General features: G+C 41.7%; 1 protein-coding gene across 1 annotated transcript in view; it reads left to right on the top strand.

Annotated features, from left to right (window-relative positions):
• cdc42bpb (CDC42 binding protein kinase beta (DMPK-like)) overlaps positions 1–21,531 on the top strand; it is a 215,867-nt gene that overhangs the window by 173,592 nt on the left and 20,744 nt on the right. Inside the window, exons 23-29 of the mRNA XM_063047649.1 lie at positions 2,818–2,892; positions 3,822–3,927; positions 4,190–4,326; positions 6,146–6,285; positions 20,194–20,275; positions 21,002–21,218; positions 21,327–21,389. Coding sequence (XP_062903719.1) covers positions 2,818–2,892; positions 3,822–3,927; positions 4,190–4,326; positions 6,146–6,285; positions 20,194–20,275; positions 21,002–21,218; positions 21,327–21,389 — 820 coding nt within the window. The remainder of the gene's footprint in view (positions 1–2,817; positions 2,893–3,821; positions 3,928–4,189; positions 4,327–6,145; positions 6,286–20,193; positions 20,276–21,001; positions 21,219–21,326; positions 21,390–21,531) is intronic.

The following is a 21,531-nucleotide window of genomic DNA, read 5'->3' as shown; positions in this document are numbered from 1 at the left end:
TCCTGCTGATTCAGTATTATCTAGACCATGTGGTACCCTAACTTTTACCTACTAATTTCGAACAAACTGAGAATCCAGTCACACTTAATGAACCAAATAATGGTCTCCTGTGCTGTATAATCATGATTCAACAAAATCAGTGTGATTTAATGCTACACCAGGCTAATGGCACATTAAGCCATTGAAGAAATTATTGTAGATGGGATTATGTGGACTGAAAACTAGTGGATCAGTATAATTTATTCTTTTGGTGTTAACTTCCTTTTCAACTCCCTTTCAGCAGACAGATTTTCACCCTTCATATTTTTGATGGTTGTAAGCTTGATGTACTCTAATTATAATTTCCCTCCTGCACTGCTGCAGTATTTCCTCTGGTGGCGAGACAAAATTACAACATGGACTGTTTATAGTGGCCACCTCCATTATAATTTTGTGGAACAGAATTGATGATGGACATAAAAATGAGGAATACTTAGCTTTATAGAGTGTTTTTTTAAACCCAAGACACCATTAAAAATCAAATGAGATCTCAGTGTAAGAATCTGTGGAGTGTTTTCATCATTTACCACAGGTACAAAAGTAGTAATTTCACTGAATAAGTAATCATGAGGATTGATGATCCACAAATCTGATAACTATGATTAATTAAATAATTCTAATTTAAAAAATAATATCTGTAATAATGAGTACAGAATTACTAGATTTTCATTGTTAAAAACCATCCAGTTATTTAATTCCTTTTAAAGAAGAAAAATTATTATGTTACATGATCGTGGTTCAACATTGCATTTAACTTTTAAGTGCCCTCTGAAATTCAGTCGCATGAGAAAATGTTGTTCCTGTTTGAGATAGCAGTTCTGCCCCTCTGCCTTAAGGACGATTAATCATGGACTTGAGACTATGAAAGACTGGAATCAAGTATATGTTATTTGTCTCCTGAAGCCTGTTGCATCTTTCAAAATGTGATGGCAGCTCTGTAAACACCACTTCCTGTATTAGGCATCAAATCCATTGATTGCCTTGATATACAGAAATTACCCTTGGTGGCACAGCAGTTAGTGCTGCTGCCTTAGAACTGTAGAGACCCGGGTTCAATCCTGAGCAAGTAATCAAACTGTTGGTGGAACTAAGTGGGTCAGGCAATATCTGTGGAGTCTGAGATATAGTTGATGGTTTGTTTCAAGACACTGCACCAAGATAGAGAAATAAAAGGGGAGCTGGTGAGTATAGGGGTGGGGTTAAGTCAGGATCTAGAAGGTGATAGGTGGATCCAGAGGAGGGGCAGATGGAGCCAGGTGAGGGAGCAAGGGGCGGAGAATAGCAATGGAGACTGGGATGTGATGGCAGAGACAACAGAGAGTTGCGGATAAAGAAAAGCAATGAGTGGAACCAGATGAGGGATGCTAGGCACATAGGAGTAGTGGGGGAGAATTGGATGCTGTCCATATAGATTGAGTGTATTCTCTCTGACCAGTTTTTCTGTGGTTGCTCTGATTTCCTCCCACATTTCAACAAAGCCCTTGTAGTTTAATTAGCTGCTGTAAATTAGTCTGATTATTTCTAAGGATATATTTTGCCTTCTGCTTATTTAACTTTGCTACCATTTTTAATTCCTCTTCTCTCTGGAATAGACTGGTTAACTTCTGCAAACTTTGTTCATTTTACAGATCTAAGGAAGCTTCTAAGGTCTGTTTTTTAATGTATCTCACCAGCTGATTCCCAGACTTCACTTTGCCCTTCCTTATCAATTTCTTGGTTCTACCTAGCTGAATCCTGAAATTTTCCAAATCCTCAGACTCACTGCTCATGATAAACAAGATTATAACTTTTCCCTTTGATCTAATACTTCTGTTGTTAGGCACAGGTGAATTATTATTATTTTGTTGGGGTTTTGTGCCATAAAAGGATACACACATTGTTGTAAACTCTGTATTCCCTTTGTTATCACTTGCTAGTGCTATACATTTTCGCAATTTCCCAACTTCAAGTCTTGCCTCAAACCTTCATAATTTACTTTGTTTAGTATTAAGGTCTTGGCTTAAAATTAAGACCTTGAGCACTGAATGCTGCATATGTCAGTGTTCATATTTTTATGACTATTGGTATTACTTCGTTTTCACTGGTGTAAATACTGTGCCTACCTTTCAAAAGGCACTGTGGTATATCTTCAGAAGACCTAGATGTGTTCTGCAGCACTGACTCCTTTACACTACAGTTGACTTTTTTTGTTCAAATTGTATTAATTTTTGCATAATTTTTAATAATTTATGTTAGTTTGTTTTTCTTGTGACATAATGTCTTATGCCTGTGATGCCATTGGAAATAAGTTTTTATAGCACCAGGGCAAACCTGTTCTTGTGCATATGACAAGAAACTGGGCCTGACTTTTGAGCATTTCAGTGAGATATGCTATGAATGTAGGAATTTTCAGGGATATCCTCATTTTTGTTAAATAATTTAAAAAATGTAGCAGAGGAGCAACGTTCTAATTGAAGAATAAATTAAAATCCCAGACAACAATTAGGAATTTTGTGAAATCGAAGTAGTGGTGTAATGCTCAAATGTCAGGTGTAGTTTATTGTCATATGCACAAGAATGATGCTTAGGTGCAATAAAAAGACTTACTTGCAGTAGCGTCACAGGCAAATAGCATCAGAAACACAACTTCATAAGTGAAATATAAATTGAACATTATTGTACAAAATTATGCAGAGAAGAATACAGTTAGAAGATTTCCTTAGATGGTGACATTAATCTATTTAAGTGCTGAATCAGAAGGTTGTACCTTAATTTTTCCTTCTATTTTGTAAATTTCAGGAGCCAGTGACACCTCAGCAAACTGCACCTGCTGCTACTTCTCCAATATTTGTGCAGCCTACACCTTTGCCAAAGGTAATGTTTTCTGTACCTTAACAATTTGTACATTTCTTTACAATGTGGAACATTCAGCTTATTGAATGCATGCTGGCTTTCAGAGAGTCATTCCATTTCACCCTTCGTTTTCTGTAATCTACTATAAGACCATATGACTTAGAAGCAGAATTAGGCCATTTGGCCCATCGAGTCAGCTATTCAATCATGGCTGATTTATTAACCCTCTCAACCCCATTTTTTGCCTTCTCCCCTTAATCTTTGATGCCCTTACTAATCACACATTCTCATGAACACTATTCTGATTGTCCTGCCATCCACATGCACTAAGGAAAACTCACATTGGCCAGTTAACCCAACAGCCAACACTTTCTAAAGGATGTGGGAGGAAACCAAAGTATCAGAGGAAAGCCCTGTGGTTACAGGGAGAATGTGCAAAGTCCTTACAGCCACTTTAGAACGCAAACAACAGGAATTCTGCAGATGCTGGAAATTCAAGCTTACATCAAAGTTGCTGGTGAACGCAGCAGGCCAGGCAGCATCTATAGGAAGAGGCGCAGTCGACGTTTCAGGCCGAGACTAACATTAGTCCTGACGAAGGGTCTCGGCCTGAAACGTCGACTGCGCCTCTTCCTATAGATGCTGCCTGGCCTGCTGCGTTCACCAGCAACTTTGATGTAAGCCACTTTAGAAGACAGACTTGAACCCAGATGACTTGAAATGTGAGACTACTTGCAATGCTGTTTTACCACTTGAGTTCAAGCCTCATTTATTTCGGATAATTTCTGCAAAATATTTCTAATGAAACTCATACAAAATAACAGGTTTAATGCCAACTGAATTCCAAACTCTTAAGAAAATTTTAATCAATCCTATTCAGTAGGAATGTTAACACTATATCAATTTACTGTTTCTGATTTAAGACTGTAACCGTTTTTAATTTCTTTTAGCCTAAAGCCCATCAGGTCAGCATTAGAAATTTCTCAAGCCCTACACAGTGTAGCCATTGTACATCTCTGATGGTGGGTTTAGTGCGACAGGGATATGCTTGTGACGGTGAGTGATATATTAGTATTATTTGTAGTAATACCTTTAATATTCAGATTTAACATTATTTATATCATATGAAACTTTGCGATTTGTAGAACTAATTCTATACCTGTATTTTGTTTCAGTACAAAATTAACATTGAGTGAAAATTTGTGTAGTTGCTAGGTAGTATCCAAATTTCTGTACAACAGTTTCAAATACTTGTATTGCAATAAAATTCGTTGCATTTTGTTAAATAGTTAATAAAACTCCTTTATTTGTTCCATAGTTTGCTCATTTATTTGCCACGTATTGTGCAAAGACAGTGCCCCTCAAGTATGTCCAATTCCATCTGAGCAAGCAAAGAGGCCACTTGGAATAGATGTCCAGAGAGGGATAGGAACTGCATACAAAGGTTATGTCAAGGTATGAAAATTATTTTTCTGTCATTTTTAGCAATGAATCAGAATCAGAATCAGGTTTATTATCGCCAGCATGCGTCGTGAAATTTGTTAACTTAGCAGCAGCAGTTCAATGCAATACATAATATAGAAGAAAAAAAAATACATAAATCAATTACAGTATATGTATATTGAATAGATTAAAAATGGTGCATAAAATCAAAATAATATATTTTTTTAAAAAGTGAGGTAGTGTCCAAGGGTTCAGTGTCAATTTGGGAATCGGATGGCAGAGGGAAGAAGCTGTTCTTGAATTGCTGAGTGTGTGCCTTCAGGCTTCTGTACCTCCTACCTGATGGTAACAGTGAGAAAAGGGCATGCCCTGGGTGCTGGAGGTCCTTAATAATGGATGCTGCCTTTTTGAGACACCGCTCCCTGAAGATGTCCTGGGTACTTTGTAGGCTAGTATCCAAGATAGAGCTGACTAGATTTACAACCCTCTGCAGCTTCTTTCTGTCCTGTGCAGTAGCTACCCCACCCATATCAGACAGTGATGCAACCTGTCCGAATGCTCTCCACGGTACATCTATAGAAGTTTTTGAATGTATTTGTTCACATACCAAATCTCTTCAAACTCCTGTTGAAGTATCACCGTCTTGCCTTCTTTATAACTGCATCGATATGTGGGGACCAACTTAGATCCTCAGAGATCTTGACACCCAAGAACTTGAAACTATTCACTCTCTCCACTTCTGATCCCTCTATGAGAATCGCTATGTGTTCCTTCGTCTTACCCTTCCTGAAGTCCATAATCAGCTCTTTCGTCTTACTGACGTTGAGTACCAGGTTGTTACTGTAACAGCACTCCACTAGTTGGCATATCTCGCTCCTGTACGCCCTCTCGTCACCATCTGAAATTCTACCAATAATGGTTGTATTGCTAGCAAATTTATAGATGGTATTTGAGCTATGCCTAGTCACACAGTCATGGGTATATAGAGAGTAGAGCAGTGAGCTAAGCTCACGCCCCTGAGGTGCACCAGTGTTGATGGTCAGCGAGGTAGAGATATTATCACCAATCCGCACAGATTGTGGTCTTCTGGTAGGAAATCGAGGATCCAATTGCAGAGGGAGATACAGAGGCCCAGGTTCTGCAACTTCTCAATCAGGAATTGTGCCTCAGTGTTTACTCAATATTAGACCATTCTGTTGTTTTGTGTTTGTCACTGTATTTATTCTTACCATGTATTCTGTTTACTCTGTGACTTGATGCAAGCAAGGGATTTCATTGCAGACTGATAAATATGATAATCTAATCTAAATCACTTTGGTTGTATTAGCACTAGTGTGAAAGAATGAGAGTTTGTAGACTGACAAACCAAGATGTCTCTTTGAAAATTCCTTTTCAGATATTCTCAATGTTGAACATTTATGATGTTGTTTGTCTATAACATAAGTGAAACAGAAACACGAGGAGGCAATCAGCTTGGTATCAACGGGAGTATCAACTGCAATAGGTGGCTAACTGTGCCATAGCATTCAAATAGCTTTCCAATCAGCATTGTGCCTTCTAAAACAGTGTGCCAAGTTTTATTTTGGGGAGATTTCATTCTTTGGGATAATAACACATAATTACTTTTGGAACTGCAAAGAACAAAATAAAAAGCAATGGTTGTCTGAATCTAAATAGTTGAGGAAAAAGGTATAAAAATGGTGTAAAGGTTTTTAGAGAAGACAGTTGAGTATATCAATATTTAAAGGAATTTGTGCAGAGTTTCTAACTGAAATATCATGTTGACCAGAAACACTACAACTTTAATTTCCTTCCTTTCTTGATACTTAAGGTTCCTAAGCCGACTGGGGTGAAGAAAGGATGGCAACGCGCATATGCAGTTGTTTGCGATTGTAAGCTTTTTCTGTATGATGTAGCTGAAGGCAGATCCACACAGCCCGGAGTTGTTGCTAGCCAGGTGCTAGATTTGAGGTAAGTTTTCATAGCTAAGAAGAGTAATAATTTGTCAGTGTGGATTATTGATACTTTCTCTTTCAGACTAGAGGATATCAGTGTTTATTTCCTTTGATTTATTTATGTGCTCTGTTACGTATAACTGGGTTGCCAAACCAGCAGAAATGGATCACTCAGTTGAAGTCTGGAGTACTAGAACTAAGAAAGTTTTATTAAAGAAACAAGCAACACAGTAATCGAAAGGATAATAAATGCAACAGTTCAGCGATGATAAACACACATGTGCACAGAATTAAGAGAACAGCATCAATCAAGCTCTATCGTTGTCTAGGGGTAAATGACCAAATTTCAAAATGACTCAAAGTTCAGTCCAGTTCAGTTCGCAGTAATCGTTGTCATGGCGATGGACAACGTGGGGGAAGAGAGACAGAGAGAACAGGAACAACTGATCATTCAGCACAGCTTCACTCACAGACCGGCAAGATGGCTCACAAGCAACTTTTGGGCGGGTCCTTGGTGATGTCACCTGAGGTCACCGACTGTGACCCCTCCTCCAGATGCGGTCGATCCTCTGCAGTGAACCCGGCACCCAGGCAAGGGCGGACACACACCGGGTTCCCACTGATCGTACCTTTCCACCCTGGTCGTTGTCTGGTACTTTTCACCCACTCGTGAGAGGCGCACCGCTTCCAGGGTCTCGTTACCCCGGGTGGCGTGTGTCTGTCTTAGCGAACCTGTCCCTTTTTATCCCCCTGCTGGGGCATCGCCTGTCCATCACTTCAAACAGTTCAGGGTTCAAAGGGGGGAGCCGCTCCAGACAGCTCTTTCTCTCCCACGTCCCTTCATTACACATCTCCAGACGCTGCTCCATTGTTCCTTATCTCTCCTTCCCCTGAGGGCAGGTGGCAGACCAACTGCTGATGCCACTGATGCTAGCCCAGGCCAGCAGACATCTTAATTTTATGTGTATTCTCGTAACACTTTCCCCCTTTAAGAATTTTTACCGGGAGGTAAAAATTACGAACATGACTACATTATTTGATACATACACAATATACATCTTTATCAGCTATTTGGCTAACACAGCGAGTTTGAAGCTGTCAACACCTTGACAGACAGTCATCACATTTTCTGTTCCTTTTACACGTGTTATTAATAATCCCTTAGACCAGGCTCCAACTCAGCAAACTTCTTAGTGGCCAAAAACACTGATGAATTGCGACCAATGTAACCTCTCATTTGGTTTTGTCCCGGACCACAACAACAAGGGTCGTCCCAGCTCCCTCACTACCTCTTATCTCACTACACCCCTGTCTCATACAAGCTTGGCAGAAATGTTTCAGCCAAATTCACCATCGCGGGCCCGTGATGAACCCGCGAGTCCATGGGCGGGGCCTCAATGCTGGCAGGCTGACCCGTCAATCTCACGACTGGGAACACGATTCCTCCGGCGATGTCATTACCGAGCAAGACTTCCACGTCTTTCATCGGTAATTCGGACCTCACCCCGATTGTGACCAGTCCAGAGACCAGGTTGCTCTGTAAGTGTATCTGGTGCAAAGGGACTGACTCTGTCCCTTCCCCAACACCTTTGACCTCTACCTCCCCAGTCTGGGTCTCTGAGCTAAACTCTAATACACTCTTCAGTATTAGTGACTGACACGCTCCCGTGTCTCTCCAGATCCGCACTGGAACTGGTTTTAACCTCTCCTTCACTGACACCAATCCGGCCGAGATAAACCTCTCGCGCCCTTCCTGGACTTTTTCAGACCTGTCCTTCCCTAGCGGTTCGCTTAACAGCTCGATACAGCCATTCAAAATTTCCGCTTTTCCTTTCCCCGTCTCCTTCCTTGGGGCAAAGCACCTGGACGCAAAGTGTCCGGCTTTCCCACAATTATAACAGACGACCCCAGGAGACTTCCTACCAGACTGCTCCCGGTCTACCTTATCCTTTTCACTAGTCCCCGGCTTACTTTCTGACTTTTCCGGCGGACTCTCCCCGCCGTCCTGACTACCCTTCAGGTTGCCTTTACTCGGGGCAAACTTCATTTTATGCGTCAAAGCATACTCATCCGCTAATTTAGCAGTTGCGGCTAACGTGGCTGCCTCTTTCTCATCGAGGTAGGGTCTCATACCCTCAGGGACACAACCTTTAAACTGCTCAATCAGGATCAGTTGCAGCAGTCTGTCATAATCCCCCTCTACCCCCTTCGAGGCGCACCAACGCTCACAATATGTTTGCATCTCACGGGCAAACTCCAAATACGGTGCGGTCCCACTGCTTCCTCGCATTCCGGAACCTCTGCCGGTATGCCTCCGGGACCAACTCATAAATCCTGCGGATGGCCTCTTTCACCACCTCATACCTCTGGGCATCTTCCGCGGACAAAGCTGAGTAAGCTTCTTGGGCCTTCCCTTTCAGTACACTCTGAAGTAAAACAATCCACTTATCCCTCGGCCAGTCCTGACTTATAGCCACTTTTTCGAAGTGGAGAAAGTACTGATCCACGTCGGTATCATCAAATGGGGGAACCAGCCTAACCTCCTGGGTCGCCCGGAACCCTCCACCTTGGTTCGGCACGAGCCCCTGCTCGGCCCTTATCTTCAACTTCTCCAGCTCAAATTCCCTTTCCCTCTGTTTCCCTCTCTCTTCTCGCTCCCATTGCCTCTCTTTCTCTTCTCTCTCTAACTGTCTCTCTCTCTCTTTCTCTTCTCTTTCAACTGTCGTACCCGGAACTCGTGCTCGAGTCTCAGTTTTTCAAGCTGTACTTGTACCGCGTCTCCAGCAGGTTTTTCAATAGACACCATCCCCAGCTCACCTTGGGGAAACACACCTTTAGATACATAGTGCTCTACAATAGCTCTGTGTATCTCCTCTCTCCTCATTGTCGACTTCACCTTAGCAAGATTCAACCGTTTGGCCACAGCTATCAATTCTGATTTCCTGGCATCGTCTAATGCCTCCAAGGTCGGCGCCTTTATAAATTCCTCAGCCTCCATTTCTGCTGTTTGTCTTTTCTTTCTTTCGGGAATTTTAACCCAATCAATTTACTCGGTCCCAAATTTAGCGTTCAAAATCGCGGACGAGAACCCCACTTATGTTACGTACCCCGTAACTGGGTTGCCAAACCAGCAGAAATGGATCACTCAGTTGGAGTCTGGAGTACTAGAACTAAGAAAGTTTTATTAAAGAAACAAGCAACACAGTAATCGAAAGGATAATAAATGCAACAGTTCAGTGATGATAAACACACATGTGCACAGAATTAAGATAACAGCATCACTCAAGCTCTATCGTTGTCTAGGGGTAAATGACCAAATTTCAAAATGACTCAAAGTTCAGTCCAGTTCAGTTCACAGTAATTGTTGTCATGGCGATGGACAACGTGGGGGAAGAGAGACAGAGAGAACAGGAACAACTGATCATTCAGCACAGCTTCACTCACAGACCGGCAAGATGGCTCACAAGCAACTTTTGGGCGGGTCCTTGGTGATGTCACCTGAGGTCACCGACTGTGACCCCTCCTCCAGATGCGGTCGATCCTCTGCAGTGAACCCGGCACCCAGGCAAGGGCGGACACACACCGGGTTCCCGCTGATCGTACCTTTCCACCCTGGTCGTTGTCTGGTACTTCTCACCCACTCGTGAGAGGCGCACCGCTTCCAGGGTCTCGTTACCTCGGGTGGCGTGTGTCTGTCTTAGCGAACCTGTCCCTTTTTATCCCCCTGCTGGGGCATCGCCTGTCCATCACTTCAAACAGTTCAGGGTTCAAAGGGGGGAGCCGCTTCAGACAGCTCTCTCTCTCCCACATCCCTTCATTACACATCTCCAGACGCTGCTCCATTGTTCCTTATCTCTCCTTCCCCTGAGGGCAGGTGGCAGACCAACTGCTGATGCCACTGATGCTAGCCCAGGCCAGCAAACATCTTAATTTTATGTGTATTCTCGTAACAGCTCTTAAAAGGAAAAAAAAATCCAATACTTGTGGCTATTTCTTCATGAATCCTAAACATTATAAAATTTAGATCCACAGCAATATTCTCTTGAGTTTGACATCACTAAGCAGCACGTAAATCATTTCTTCATACTTGGGATGATAATATGACTTGTGTGGCCTGACAGTTAAAATCCTCATTGTTTAAATTGGTTACTGATATTCAGGCGAAATGAATTCTGCGCGCCACAGTTCCCAAGGAGGCATTGGATTGCATAATGGGAGAGAGATTTCAAAAGGATGTTCTGCGCACTGCAGTTCCCAAGGAGAGTGTGCATAATTAGGCACTTGGCAAGGTCCAATAAAAAGAAGTTAAGCGGAGTGGCCATTATGTAAATGGGCCAGTGTTAGTAGTTCAGGGTTTCAGGCTTTAGCTCATAAAGGCTTTGGCGAGGAGAAGACCAATTGAATAATTACTTTGGTTCTGTCTTCACTAAGGAGGACATAAATAATCTTCCAGAAATAGTAAGGGACAGAGGGTCCAGTGAGATGGAGGAACTGAGTGAAATACATGTTAGTAGGGAAGTGGTGTTAGGTAAATTGAAGGGATTGAAGGCAGATAAATCCCCAGGGCCAGATGGTCTGCATCCCAGAGTGCTTAAGGAAGTAGCCCAAGAAATAGTGGATGCATTAGTGATAATTTTTCAAAACTCGTTAGATTCTGGACTAGTTCCTGAGGATTGGAGGGTGGCTAATGTACCCCCACTTTTTAAAAAAGGAGGGAGAGAGAAACCGGGGAATTATAGGCCGGTTAGCCTAACGTCGGTGGTGGGGAAACTGCTGGAGTCAGTTATCAAGGATGTGATAACAGCACATTTGGAAAGCGGTGAAATGATCGGACAAAGTCAGCATGGATTTGTGAAAGGAAAATCATGTCTGACGAATCTCATAGAATTTTTTGAGGATGTAACTAGTAGAGTGGATAGGGGAGAACCAGTGGATGTGGTATATTTGGATTTTCAAAAGGCTTTTGACAAGGTCCCACACAGGAGATTAGTGTGCAAACTTAAAGCGCACGGTATTGGGGGTAAGGTATTGGTGTGGGTGGAGAATTGGTTAGCAGACAGGAAGCAAAGAGTGGGAATAAACGGGACTTTCTCAGAATGGCAGGCGGTGACTAGTGGGGTACCGCAAGGCTCAGTGCTGGGACCCCAGTTGTTTACAATATATATTAATGACTTGGATGAGGGAATTAAATGCAGCATCTCCAAGTTTGCGGATGACACGAAGCTGGGTGGCAGTGTTAGCAGTGAGGAGGATGCTAAGAGGATGCAGGGTGACTTGGATAGGTTGGGTGAGTGGGCAAACTCATGGCAGATGCAATTTAATGTGGATAAATGTGAAGTTATCCACTTTGGTGGCAAAAATAGGAAAACAGATTATTATCTGAATGGTAGCCGATTAGGAAAAGGGGAGGTGCAACGAGACCTGGGTGTCATTATACATCAGTCATTGAAAGTGGGCATGCAGGTACAGCAGGCGGTGAAAAAGGCGAATGGTATGCTGGCACTTATAGCGAGAGGATTCGAGTACAGGAGCAGGGAGGTACTACTGCAGTTGTACAGGGCCTTGGTGAGACCACACCTGGAGTATTGTGTGCAGTTTTGGTCCCCTAATCTGAGGAAAGACATCTTTGCCATAGAGGGAGTACAAAGAAGGTTCACCAGATTGATTCCTGGGATGGCAGGTCTTTCATATGAAGAAAGGCTGGATGAACTGGGCTTGTACTCGTTGGAATTTAGAAGATTGAGGGGGGATCTGATTGAAACGTATAAGATCCTAAAGGGATTGGACAGGCTAGATGCGGGAAGATTGTTCCCGATGTTGGGGAGGTCTAGAACGAGGGGTCACAGTTTGAGGATAGAGGGGAAGCCTTTTAGGACCGAGGTTAGGAAAAACTTCTTCACACAGAGAGTGGTGAATCTGTGGAATTCTCTGCCACAGCAAACTGTTGAGGCCAGTTCATTAGCTATGTTTAAAAGGAAGTTAGATATGGCCCTTGTGGCTACAGGGGTCAGGGGGTATGGAGGGAAGGCTGGGTTCTGAGTTGGATGATCAGCCATGATCATAATAAATGGCGGTGCAGGCTCGAAGGGCCGAATGGCCTACTCCTGCACCTATTTTCTATGTTTCTATGTTTAAGAGACTGTAGGTAGATTTTATTTTCATTTAATTTTTCTTATTGCACAGTTAAGTGCAGTGGGGTGCCAGGCAGGATAGTGGAATGTTCCTCGTGCTGTATGAAGGAAGGCAGGGAGACCGCCAACGTCCCTGCTAGCTACACCTGGAAGAAGTGTATCCAGTGTAGTTTCTTGCAGAATATGTTATGGAATTGGAACTGGAACTGGATGAACTCCAAATCATTTAGAAGGCTGAGGGGTTGATGGACAGGACATACAGGGAAGTAGTTACATCTATGGTGCAGGACACAGGTAACTGGGTGACCATCACGAGGGGGAAAAGGGATAGTGCAGGGTAGCCCTGTGGCCATTTCCCTCAAGATAGACCATACTTTGATACTGTTGGCATGGGTGATTACATAGCAGAAGAAAGTCACCTCAGTCAGATCTGTGGCTCAGAAAGGAAATGGGGAGAAGAGGCAAGCTCTAGTGATGGGAATTTATTGATTGAGAGAACAGACAGGAGATGTGAACAAGAACGAGATTCCCAGATGGTATGTTGCCTCCTGGGTGCCAGAGTCAGGCTCATTTTGGATAGAGTCCAGCAGTTTTAAGTAGGAGGGTGAATGGTCAGAAATCATGGACCATACTGGTACCAATGACATGGGGAGGAAGAGTGACAAGGTCCTGGAAAGTGAGTTCGGAGAGTTAGGTGCTAAGTTAGAGGACAGGACCTCCAGAGTTGTGATCTCAAGATTGCTACTCATGCCACGTGCTCACGAGGCCAGAAATAGGAAGATCATACAGTTTAGTACATGACTAAAGAGATGGTGCAGGTGGGAGGGCTTCCGATTTTTGGATCATGGGGCTCTCTTCCAGGGAAGGTGGGAGCTGTACAGAAGAGACAGTTTGCACCTGAACTAGATGAGAGCTAATGTCATTGTGGGAAGGTTTGCTGGTGCAGCACGGTGGGCAGTTACACTAGAATACGAACCAGAGCGCCAGAGCAGATGGTGAATTGGTTGAGGGGAAAGACGTTATTAAGCCTACATACAAGGTCAGGATTTGGAAGGTTGAGCAATGGGGGACGAATGTTCTGAGTTGTGTATAATTCAGTGCAAACTGTATTGTAGGGAAGACAGATGAGCTCAGGGCATGGATCAGCAGGTGGAATTGTGACATTATAGTCATTTGTGGGACTCAATTGCAGGAGGAAGAGGACTGGCAGCTCAATGCTCCAGGTTTCCATTGTTTTAGACATGATAGAGCAGGAAGGATTAAAGGAGGTGGAGTGGCATTGCTAGTCAGGGAAAATGTTATGGCCGTGTCAGAGAGGACAGACTGGAGAGTTGCTGAGGCTGTATGGGTGGAACTGAGGAATAAGAAAGGGATGACCACATTAATGGGATTATGTTGTAGGCCACCCAACAGTCCACAGGATTTAGAGGGGCAAGTCTGTAGAGAGAGCATAGACTATTGCAAGAAAGATAAGGTTGCGAGAGTTAGTAATTGTAACTTGCCATATATTGACTGGAACTCCCATATTGTAAAAGGGCTGGATGGGAAAGAGTTTGTTAAATGTATTCAGGAAAGTTTCCTTATTCAGTACATAGAAGTCCCAACTGGAGAGAGTACGATACTAGATCTGTTAGAGAATGAGACAGGTCAGGCAACAGAAGTTTGTGTAGGGGAACACTTTGCATCTAGTGATCATAATGCCATTAGTTTCAAGATAATTATGAAGAAAGATCGGTATGGTCCTTGGGTTGAGATTCAAAATTGAAGCAAGGGAAATTTTGATGGTATCAGAAAGGATTTGGCGAGTGTAGATTGGAACAGGTTGTTTTCTGACAAAGGTATACTTGGTAGGTGGGAGGACTTCAAATGTGAAATTTTGAGAGTACAGAGTTTGGTTAAGAAGGAGTTGCATGGCAGATATAGCAAGAAGGAGCAAATGAGTGAGGAGTATACTAAATGAAAGAGAAGCCTTAAAAAAGGAAATCAGGAGAGCTAAGAGGTTACTCTAGCAGACAAACTGAAGTAGAATCTCACGGGTTTTAACAGATATTTTAAGAGCAAAAGGATAGCAAGAGGCAAAATAGGTCCTCTTGAAGATCAGAGTGGTCATCTATACATGGAGCTGAAAGAGGTGGGGGAGATCTTCAATAGATTTTTTTTTGCATCAATATTTACCTGGGAGAGACACAGAGTCAATAAAAGTGAGGCAAAGTAGTGTCAACTTCATAGACCCTGTACAGATTACAGGAGGTGTTTGTTGTCCTGAGGCAAATTAGGGTGGATAAATCCCCAGAGCCTTACAAGGTGTTCCCATGGACCTGTGGGAGGCTTGTGCTGAAATTGCAGGGGCCCTTGCAAAGATATTTAAAATGTCCAATGTTCTTACCTATGGGTGAGTGCGTGAGGATAGGGGATAGCTGATGTTCCATTGTTTAAGAAAAGCTCTAAGAATAAATCAGGAAATTATAAGCCAATGAGCCTGACATCAGGAGTGGGTAAGTTATTCAAAGGTATTCTTAAAGACCAGCTATATAAAAATTTGGATAGACAGGGACTGATTAGAGATTGTGTCTTTTGTGCCTGGTAGGTAGTATCTAATCAATCATACTGAGTTTTTCAGTGAAGTTTCCAGGAAAGTTGAAGGCAAGGCAGTGGATGTTGTCTACATGGACTTTAGCAATGCTTTTGACAAGACCCCGCATGGGACATTGGTCAAGAAAGTTCAGTCACTTGGCATTCAAGATGAGGTCGTAAATTAGATTAGGCATTGGCTTTGCAAGAGAAGCCAGAGAGTATTGTAATTGGTTGCCTCTGTAACTGGAGGCCTATGACTAGTGGTACGCTGCAGGGATCAGTGCTGGGTCTTTTGTTTGTCATCCACAACATATCAACAATGTGGATGATAATGTGCTGAACCCGATCAGCAAATTTATGGATGACACCAAGGTTGATGGTGTAGTGGACAGCAAACTTGCAGCGGGATCTGGACCCGCAGGAAAAATGGGCTGAAAAATCACAGATGGAATTTAATGCAGATAAGTGTGAGATGTTGCATTTGGAAGGACCAACCATGATAGGTCTTGCACAGTGAGCAGTAGGGCACTGAGGCGTGCAGTGGAACGAAGGGATCTGGGAATACAGGCTCATAATTAATTGAAAGTGGAGTCACAGTTAGTTACGGTCGTAAAGAAAGCTTTTGGCATATTAGTCTTCATAAATCAAGGTACTGAGTACAGGAGTTGGGATGTTAAAGTTGTATAAGACATTGGTGAGGCCTATTTTGGAGTATTGTGTACCTACAGGAAATATATCAATAAAATTGAAAGAATGCAGAGACAATTTGCAAGGATATCACCAGGACTTAACCTGAGTTAAAGGGAAAGGTTAATACGTTAGGACTTTATTCCCGAAAGCATAGAAGAATGAGGAAAGATTTGATAGAGGTATACAAGAGACAGGGTATCAGGATCTGGAGCAAGAGCTGATTCTGCAAGTTCTTCACAGTGGTCACTCCTCTCTCCATGGCGCTGAGGCTATAAAGACTGCTGCATCAGCTGTGCTCCATGCCTGCTAATATGAACTGATAAGCCGGGCTTTGGGCCTACTCTGGGCTGCTCTGGGTTTAGATCCGAGGACTCCGTTTTGGTTCGGAATGTTGTTCACTTTAATTGCCTGCATGATTTGAAAAAAGCTGTCACTTCCTTGTCATGATGTTGCTTGCGGCTGTGCTGGCACTGGTGGTTGGTTCAGTCAGGGTAAATAAAACCCTTCCAGGAGGAAATGAAGGTTCAGCTTTGTGTTTGATGATCTGCCCAACAAACTTGTGCCTTCGGGAGCACATGTCCGCAACTGCTTGATGTGACATCGCCAGTGATGACCATCCACGGTTACTTCATAGATCACTTCCCCATCCGTTTGGCAATCTGTTACAAAGGGATCATTGTGATTTTGTCTGGCCCACACTGCACTTCTGGGCTTGAATAATTTCACCTGTCGACCAAGATCTGTGTGCCTGCCTTTGTGCACCTGACTATCTGCTGTCTTGGATATTGGACACTGTCAACATTGTGTCCAACACTGGGCACAGTTTTCTTCCTGAAAGTGCTTCAGCTGAGACCTGGGTACTTTATACTTTATTGTCACCAAACAATTGGTACTAGAATGTACAATCATCACAGTGATATTTGATTCTGCGCTTCACACTCCGTGGATTACAAATATTAAATATTAAAGATATTAAAAATAGTTAAATTAGTAAATATTAAAAATCTAAATTATAAATCATAAATAGAAAATAGATAAATGGGAAGTAAGGTAGTGCAAAAAGTAAGGTAGTTGAGAGATAGGTTATTGTCTTCGCACCATGCCACCAGGTTCTTAATTTCCTCTCTGTACTCAAACTCATCATTACCCGAGATACGGCCTACAATTGTGTCATCAGCAAACTTATATATTGAGTTTGATGGAAACTTGGCTACACTATCATGGGTGTACATGCAGTGTAATTTGAAATGGCAGCAGAAACGTGTTGAGAGACTTGGATGATGCTCCTTCCCCTCTTGACTTCAGAAGTCACCATTTGAAGGTATCCACAAACCTCTTTACTCGGCCTTTGGACTGTAGACACTTTGAGTTGAGCTGATGTGGATATTTCCACTGTCCTGGCAGAATGCAGCAAACTGTGAACTGAATTGAGTGTAGTTGTCAGAAACGTGCATTTCTGGCATTCTAAGGCGGCTCAAGATCTGTAGCATCAGTTGAATGGTAGTCTCTGTCATTATTGACTTCATAGGTAATACTTCTGGCTATTTGGAATAGGTATCAACCAGGACAAGGTAGGTACACCCATTGATTGGGCCAGCGAAGACAATATGTGCTTGACTCCAAGATCTGGTAGCCTGAGGTCCTGGTTGTGGGTTGACTCTACTTGGATTCTTTGCTGCCACAGAGCCTTGAGAATGGTGCTTGCACATAAATGTGATAGCTTTCTCTGTGCCCGGTCAGTACACAAAGAATCTTGTCAGGGCTTTCATTCGAATAATGCCCAGGTGACCATAGTGGAATTGTTTCAGTACTTTTGGTCAAAGTGTTTGTGCAATCACAATTCTGCTCTCAAATATGAGGCAGGAGTCCACAGTTGAGTGTGATGTATGATGTCAGTAGAAGGGTACAACATCTTCCTCAACTTTGACTGGCCATCCATCAAGGTATCTGGAGATGTGCTGAAGAAGAGGATCTATACTTTATACTTCATTGTCACCAAACAATTGATACTAGAGCGTACAATCATCACAGCGATATTTGATTCTGCGCTTCGTGCTTCCTGGAATACAAATCAATAGTAAATATTAAACATTTAAATTATAAATCATAAATAGAAAATAGAAAAGGGAAAGTAAGGTAGTGCAAAAAAACCGAGAGGCAGGTCCGGATATTTGGATCTGCAGCCATTTCTGCTCTGATTTTGTCAACTGTGACCGGAAGACCTTCAGCAATATCTGATACAACCTAGTGGACTTCACAATCAACTGAAATTGCAGCTGCAATTCCACCACAAGGATTAAACTGACTGGTCTGTAGTTACTGTATGTCACCTGGTCCAGATGAGATGCATCCAAGATTGCTCAGGGGAGGAAACTGCAGGTGTCCTGGCTATAATTGTTCAAATGTATAGATTCAAAAATAATGTCTGAGTGGAAAATTGCAAATGATAAACTCATTCACATAAGGACCAGGAATAAACTCAGTAACTGCAAGTGGGTCAGTTTAATCATGGTGATGGATTGCCTTCTAGAAACAGTAATTAGCAACAAAATCAATAGTAGTCAGGTGCAGAATGATTTGAGAAAGAAAAATGCATAACTAAAGTTTATTTGAAAGCTACAAGGATCAATAAGGGAACTTAAGCTAATATAGTATAAATGGACTAAGTAGTTGGTAAATATATTTAAAAAGTGGTAGTCACGGTACTGACTTTTAGTGAACACTGGACATCATTCTGATCTGAAAAAGAACTTTTCAATATTCCCTTAGTAGGAAAAGGTTTTATCAACTGAGGGAAGTGTGCAAGAGTTCCCCAGATATTGGTACCAGGATTACCAGTTCACTTAATGACTGGGCTATTTTTAATTCATTCAAGGGATGTAGAGTTTGCAGGCTGAGTCTGCATTCATTGCCCATCCCTAAGTGTCCTTGAAGGTGGTGGTGAGCTGCTCTTTTGACCTACTACAATTCTTGAGGTGTGAGTGTACTTATACTGCTTTAAGGACGGGAGTTCCAGGATTTTAATCCAGTGGTAGTGAAGGAATGATATATTTACAACATGGGACAAGGTGTGTCCTGGAGTGAACTTCCAAGTGGTGGTATTGCATGCCTTCGCTGCCCTTGTCCTTCTAGCTGGTAGAGGCTCTGGAAGTGAAAGGTGCTGTTAAAGGAGTTTGGTGAGCTGCTGTATTACATCTTTTAGATTCAAACTGTTGAGCGTGGAGGTGATGTGAGTGAATGGGTGGGGGTGCTATCAAACGGGTTGTTATGATTTGACTGTAAGTGGCCAGATTTCAAATGAAGCTTGGAGATGTAGTGAATTGTGAGGAGGATAATAATAAGCTTTAAAGAGTTATCTATAGGCTGGTGGAATGAATGAGTTGGTGTTACATGAAATTTGATAGTGAGCACTGTTGAGTGTGAGGTAAAGAATGAGAAAGGGCAATATAAACCAGAGGAAACAATACCCAAGAGGAATAAATAGAGAGATAGATCTTGGATATATGTGCGTAGTTTGACAATGGCAGGGCTTGTTGAAAATGTGGTTAAAGCACAACACACTGGGCTTTATAAAAAGAGGCATAGAGTACAAAAGCAAATAAATCACAATTAACCTTTTATAAAACATCAATTCGATCGCAACTGGAGTATTGTGTCCAGTTCTGGGTGTCTTGCTCCATATTCCAAGAAGGATGTAATTTTTATTTATGGAGAGTGCAGGAGAGATGTATTAAAATGACTCCGAGGATGAGGGACTTCAGGTATGTGGATAGACTAGAAATCTAAGGTTGTTTTGGAATGAAATAGGCTCTAAGTGGATCTGAAATAATCTTTTAAAAAGTATAGGCAATGAAGGAAGAGAAAAACTGCTTCCTTTGGCAGTGGGGTCAATTACTGATCATCATAGATTGTTGGTGAGTGGAAGAACATTTCTTTTATGCTGCATGTTCTTGGGATCTGCAAAACAAATGCAGTGGCAGTGATGGAGGGAGATGCCTAATGTGTGGAATTCAAATTAAACTAAGCATCTCAGTATAAACTCTCTCCATTCCATTTACATCACATGGTTATGCCAAATGCAGTGCATGTTGCTTTACCCAGTGCATTCTCTACCCAAATGTTTAGCCTCAGCGGAATATTATTAGAAACACCAATTTGCAGTGGGGTAACTGGAGATGAACTCAGAATCATTTATTGAGTCAGAAGTAATTTTACTTTTGTCTTGGGAAGTATTTTATAAATAATTAAGGTTGTATAACTTCCAGTGATTATCCATAAATTTGTAAAAAAACATACTTCATTCACCTTTATTTTTACATCTATTTACAATGTCAAAGGACCCATAAATGACTTGATGTACAAGGAAAATGTTAGGCACAATATTTATTTGTAGAAGATTGGTAAATTCATATCGAGAGTGTATATATTTTGTAGAAAAATATGGAATTCCCTGTTACATTTTTATATTGTCGTGATTTCATTGGGATATATATAATATGTGATTAATGTTGTAAAACTTTAATTTGCAGAGATGAAGCTTTTTCTGTGAGTTCAGTATTTGCATCCGATGTAATTCATGCTACCAGAAAGGATATTCCTTGCATTTTCAAGGTTAGCATTAATCGCTCAAAATAAATCTTAATATGCAGTTCTTGTGATTTGTCCTGGCATATAGAAGTACATGAAATGAGAGTTTCAGTTATGCTTGGAAGCGATTAATCCATATTTTGTTTTCATACCATTCAGGAATAACAGACTCTGTATGAAATCTAATTTGAATAAAATTATTCTTTGTCAGGAAGCTTCCTCCCATCATCCACACAACATCTCAACCCATTGATTTCTATTACTGATTCATATCTTTCATTGGCCTCTGTCCACGTTATCTTCTTCCACACTTCCCTGTTCATACCTTGGCCCTCCAATGTGATTCGTTCTTTACCCTCAACTCCAGTGGATCCTTTCTTTCATACCCCACACTATTCTCAGACCCATTCCTCTCCCCATCTCACTTTCTCTGCAAAGGCAGGATACTGTGGAAGAGAGAACTATTTTGTACCATTCATTCATAGACACTATGTTGTAGTATATTGGACCCTTCCTTCCAGTTATCCGGACCCAGAGTAGGAGGTTCCATTAGAAGTATTGCTACTCAATTCTGTGGCACAATCCTGCATTACACCACACAGTGAAAAACAGATACTTTTTTAAATTAGTAAATGGTCGGCAATATTTGGTTCTTGTGGAAAAATCAAAACAAATGTTGTTCACAGGAAGAAAGATTGATTACTTTTAAATATAATTTATTGATGAATATAACTCCAATTTGTTCAATAGGTGACCACAATGCTCCTCTCCTCGCCACCAAGGACTTGTTCATTGCTTATTCTAACAGAAAGTGAGAGTGAGAAGAGGAAATGGGTTGGAATCTTGGAAGGGCTGCAGAATATCCTACAAAAAAATAAACTTAGAAATAGAGTTGTATATACTCCACAAGAAGCATATGATAGTACACTGCCTTTTATTAAAACAAGCTTATCTGCTGCTGTTATAGGTAAGTTAATTGGCATTTTTTTTTACTGAATTATAAGTACAATTTCTAACACTAACCTTTAGAGTTTCTTTTTGCACAATCAAACTTAATTTCTTTTTTCCCTCCTAGATCGTGAGCGTATAGCTCTAGGCACAGAGGAAGGACTTTATGCAGTAGAGCTAACACGAGATAGTAAGCTACTAAATAATTGATTTGCTATTTTAATTCAGTAATTGTAACTGAGCAATGTTGCCAGTTTCAAAAATGTGTATTGTAATACTTTGAAACAAATAATAGAAATTAACTTTTCTAAACATTTTACTAAATTCAGAAA

Source organism: Mobula hypostoma, chromosome 1 (genome assembly GCF_963921235.1).
Source record: "Mobula hypostoma chromosome 1, sMobHyp1.1, whole genome shotgun sequence".
Lineage (NCBI taxonomy): Eukaryota > Metazoa > Chordata > Chondrichthyes > Myliobatiformes > Myliobatidae > Mobula > Mobula hypostoma.
The sequence above is the reverse complement of the archived record's forward strand: the minus strand, read 5'-3'. Positions and strand labels throughout refer to the sequence as shown.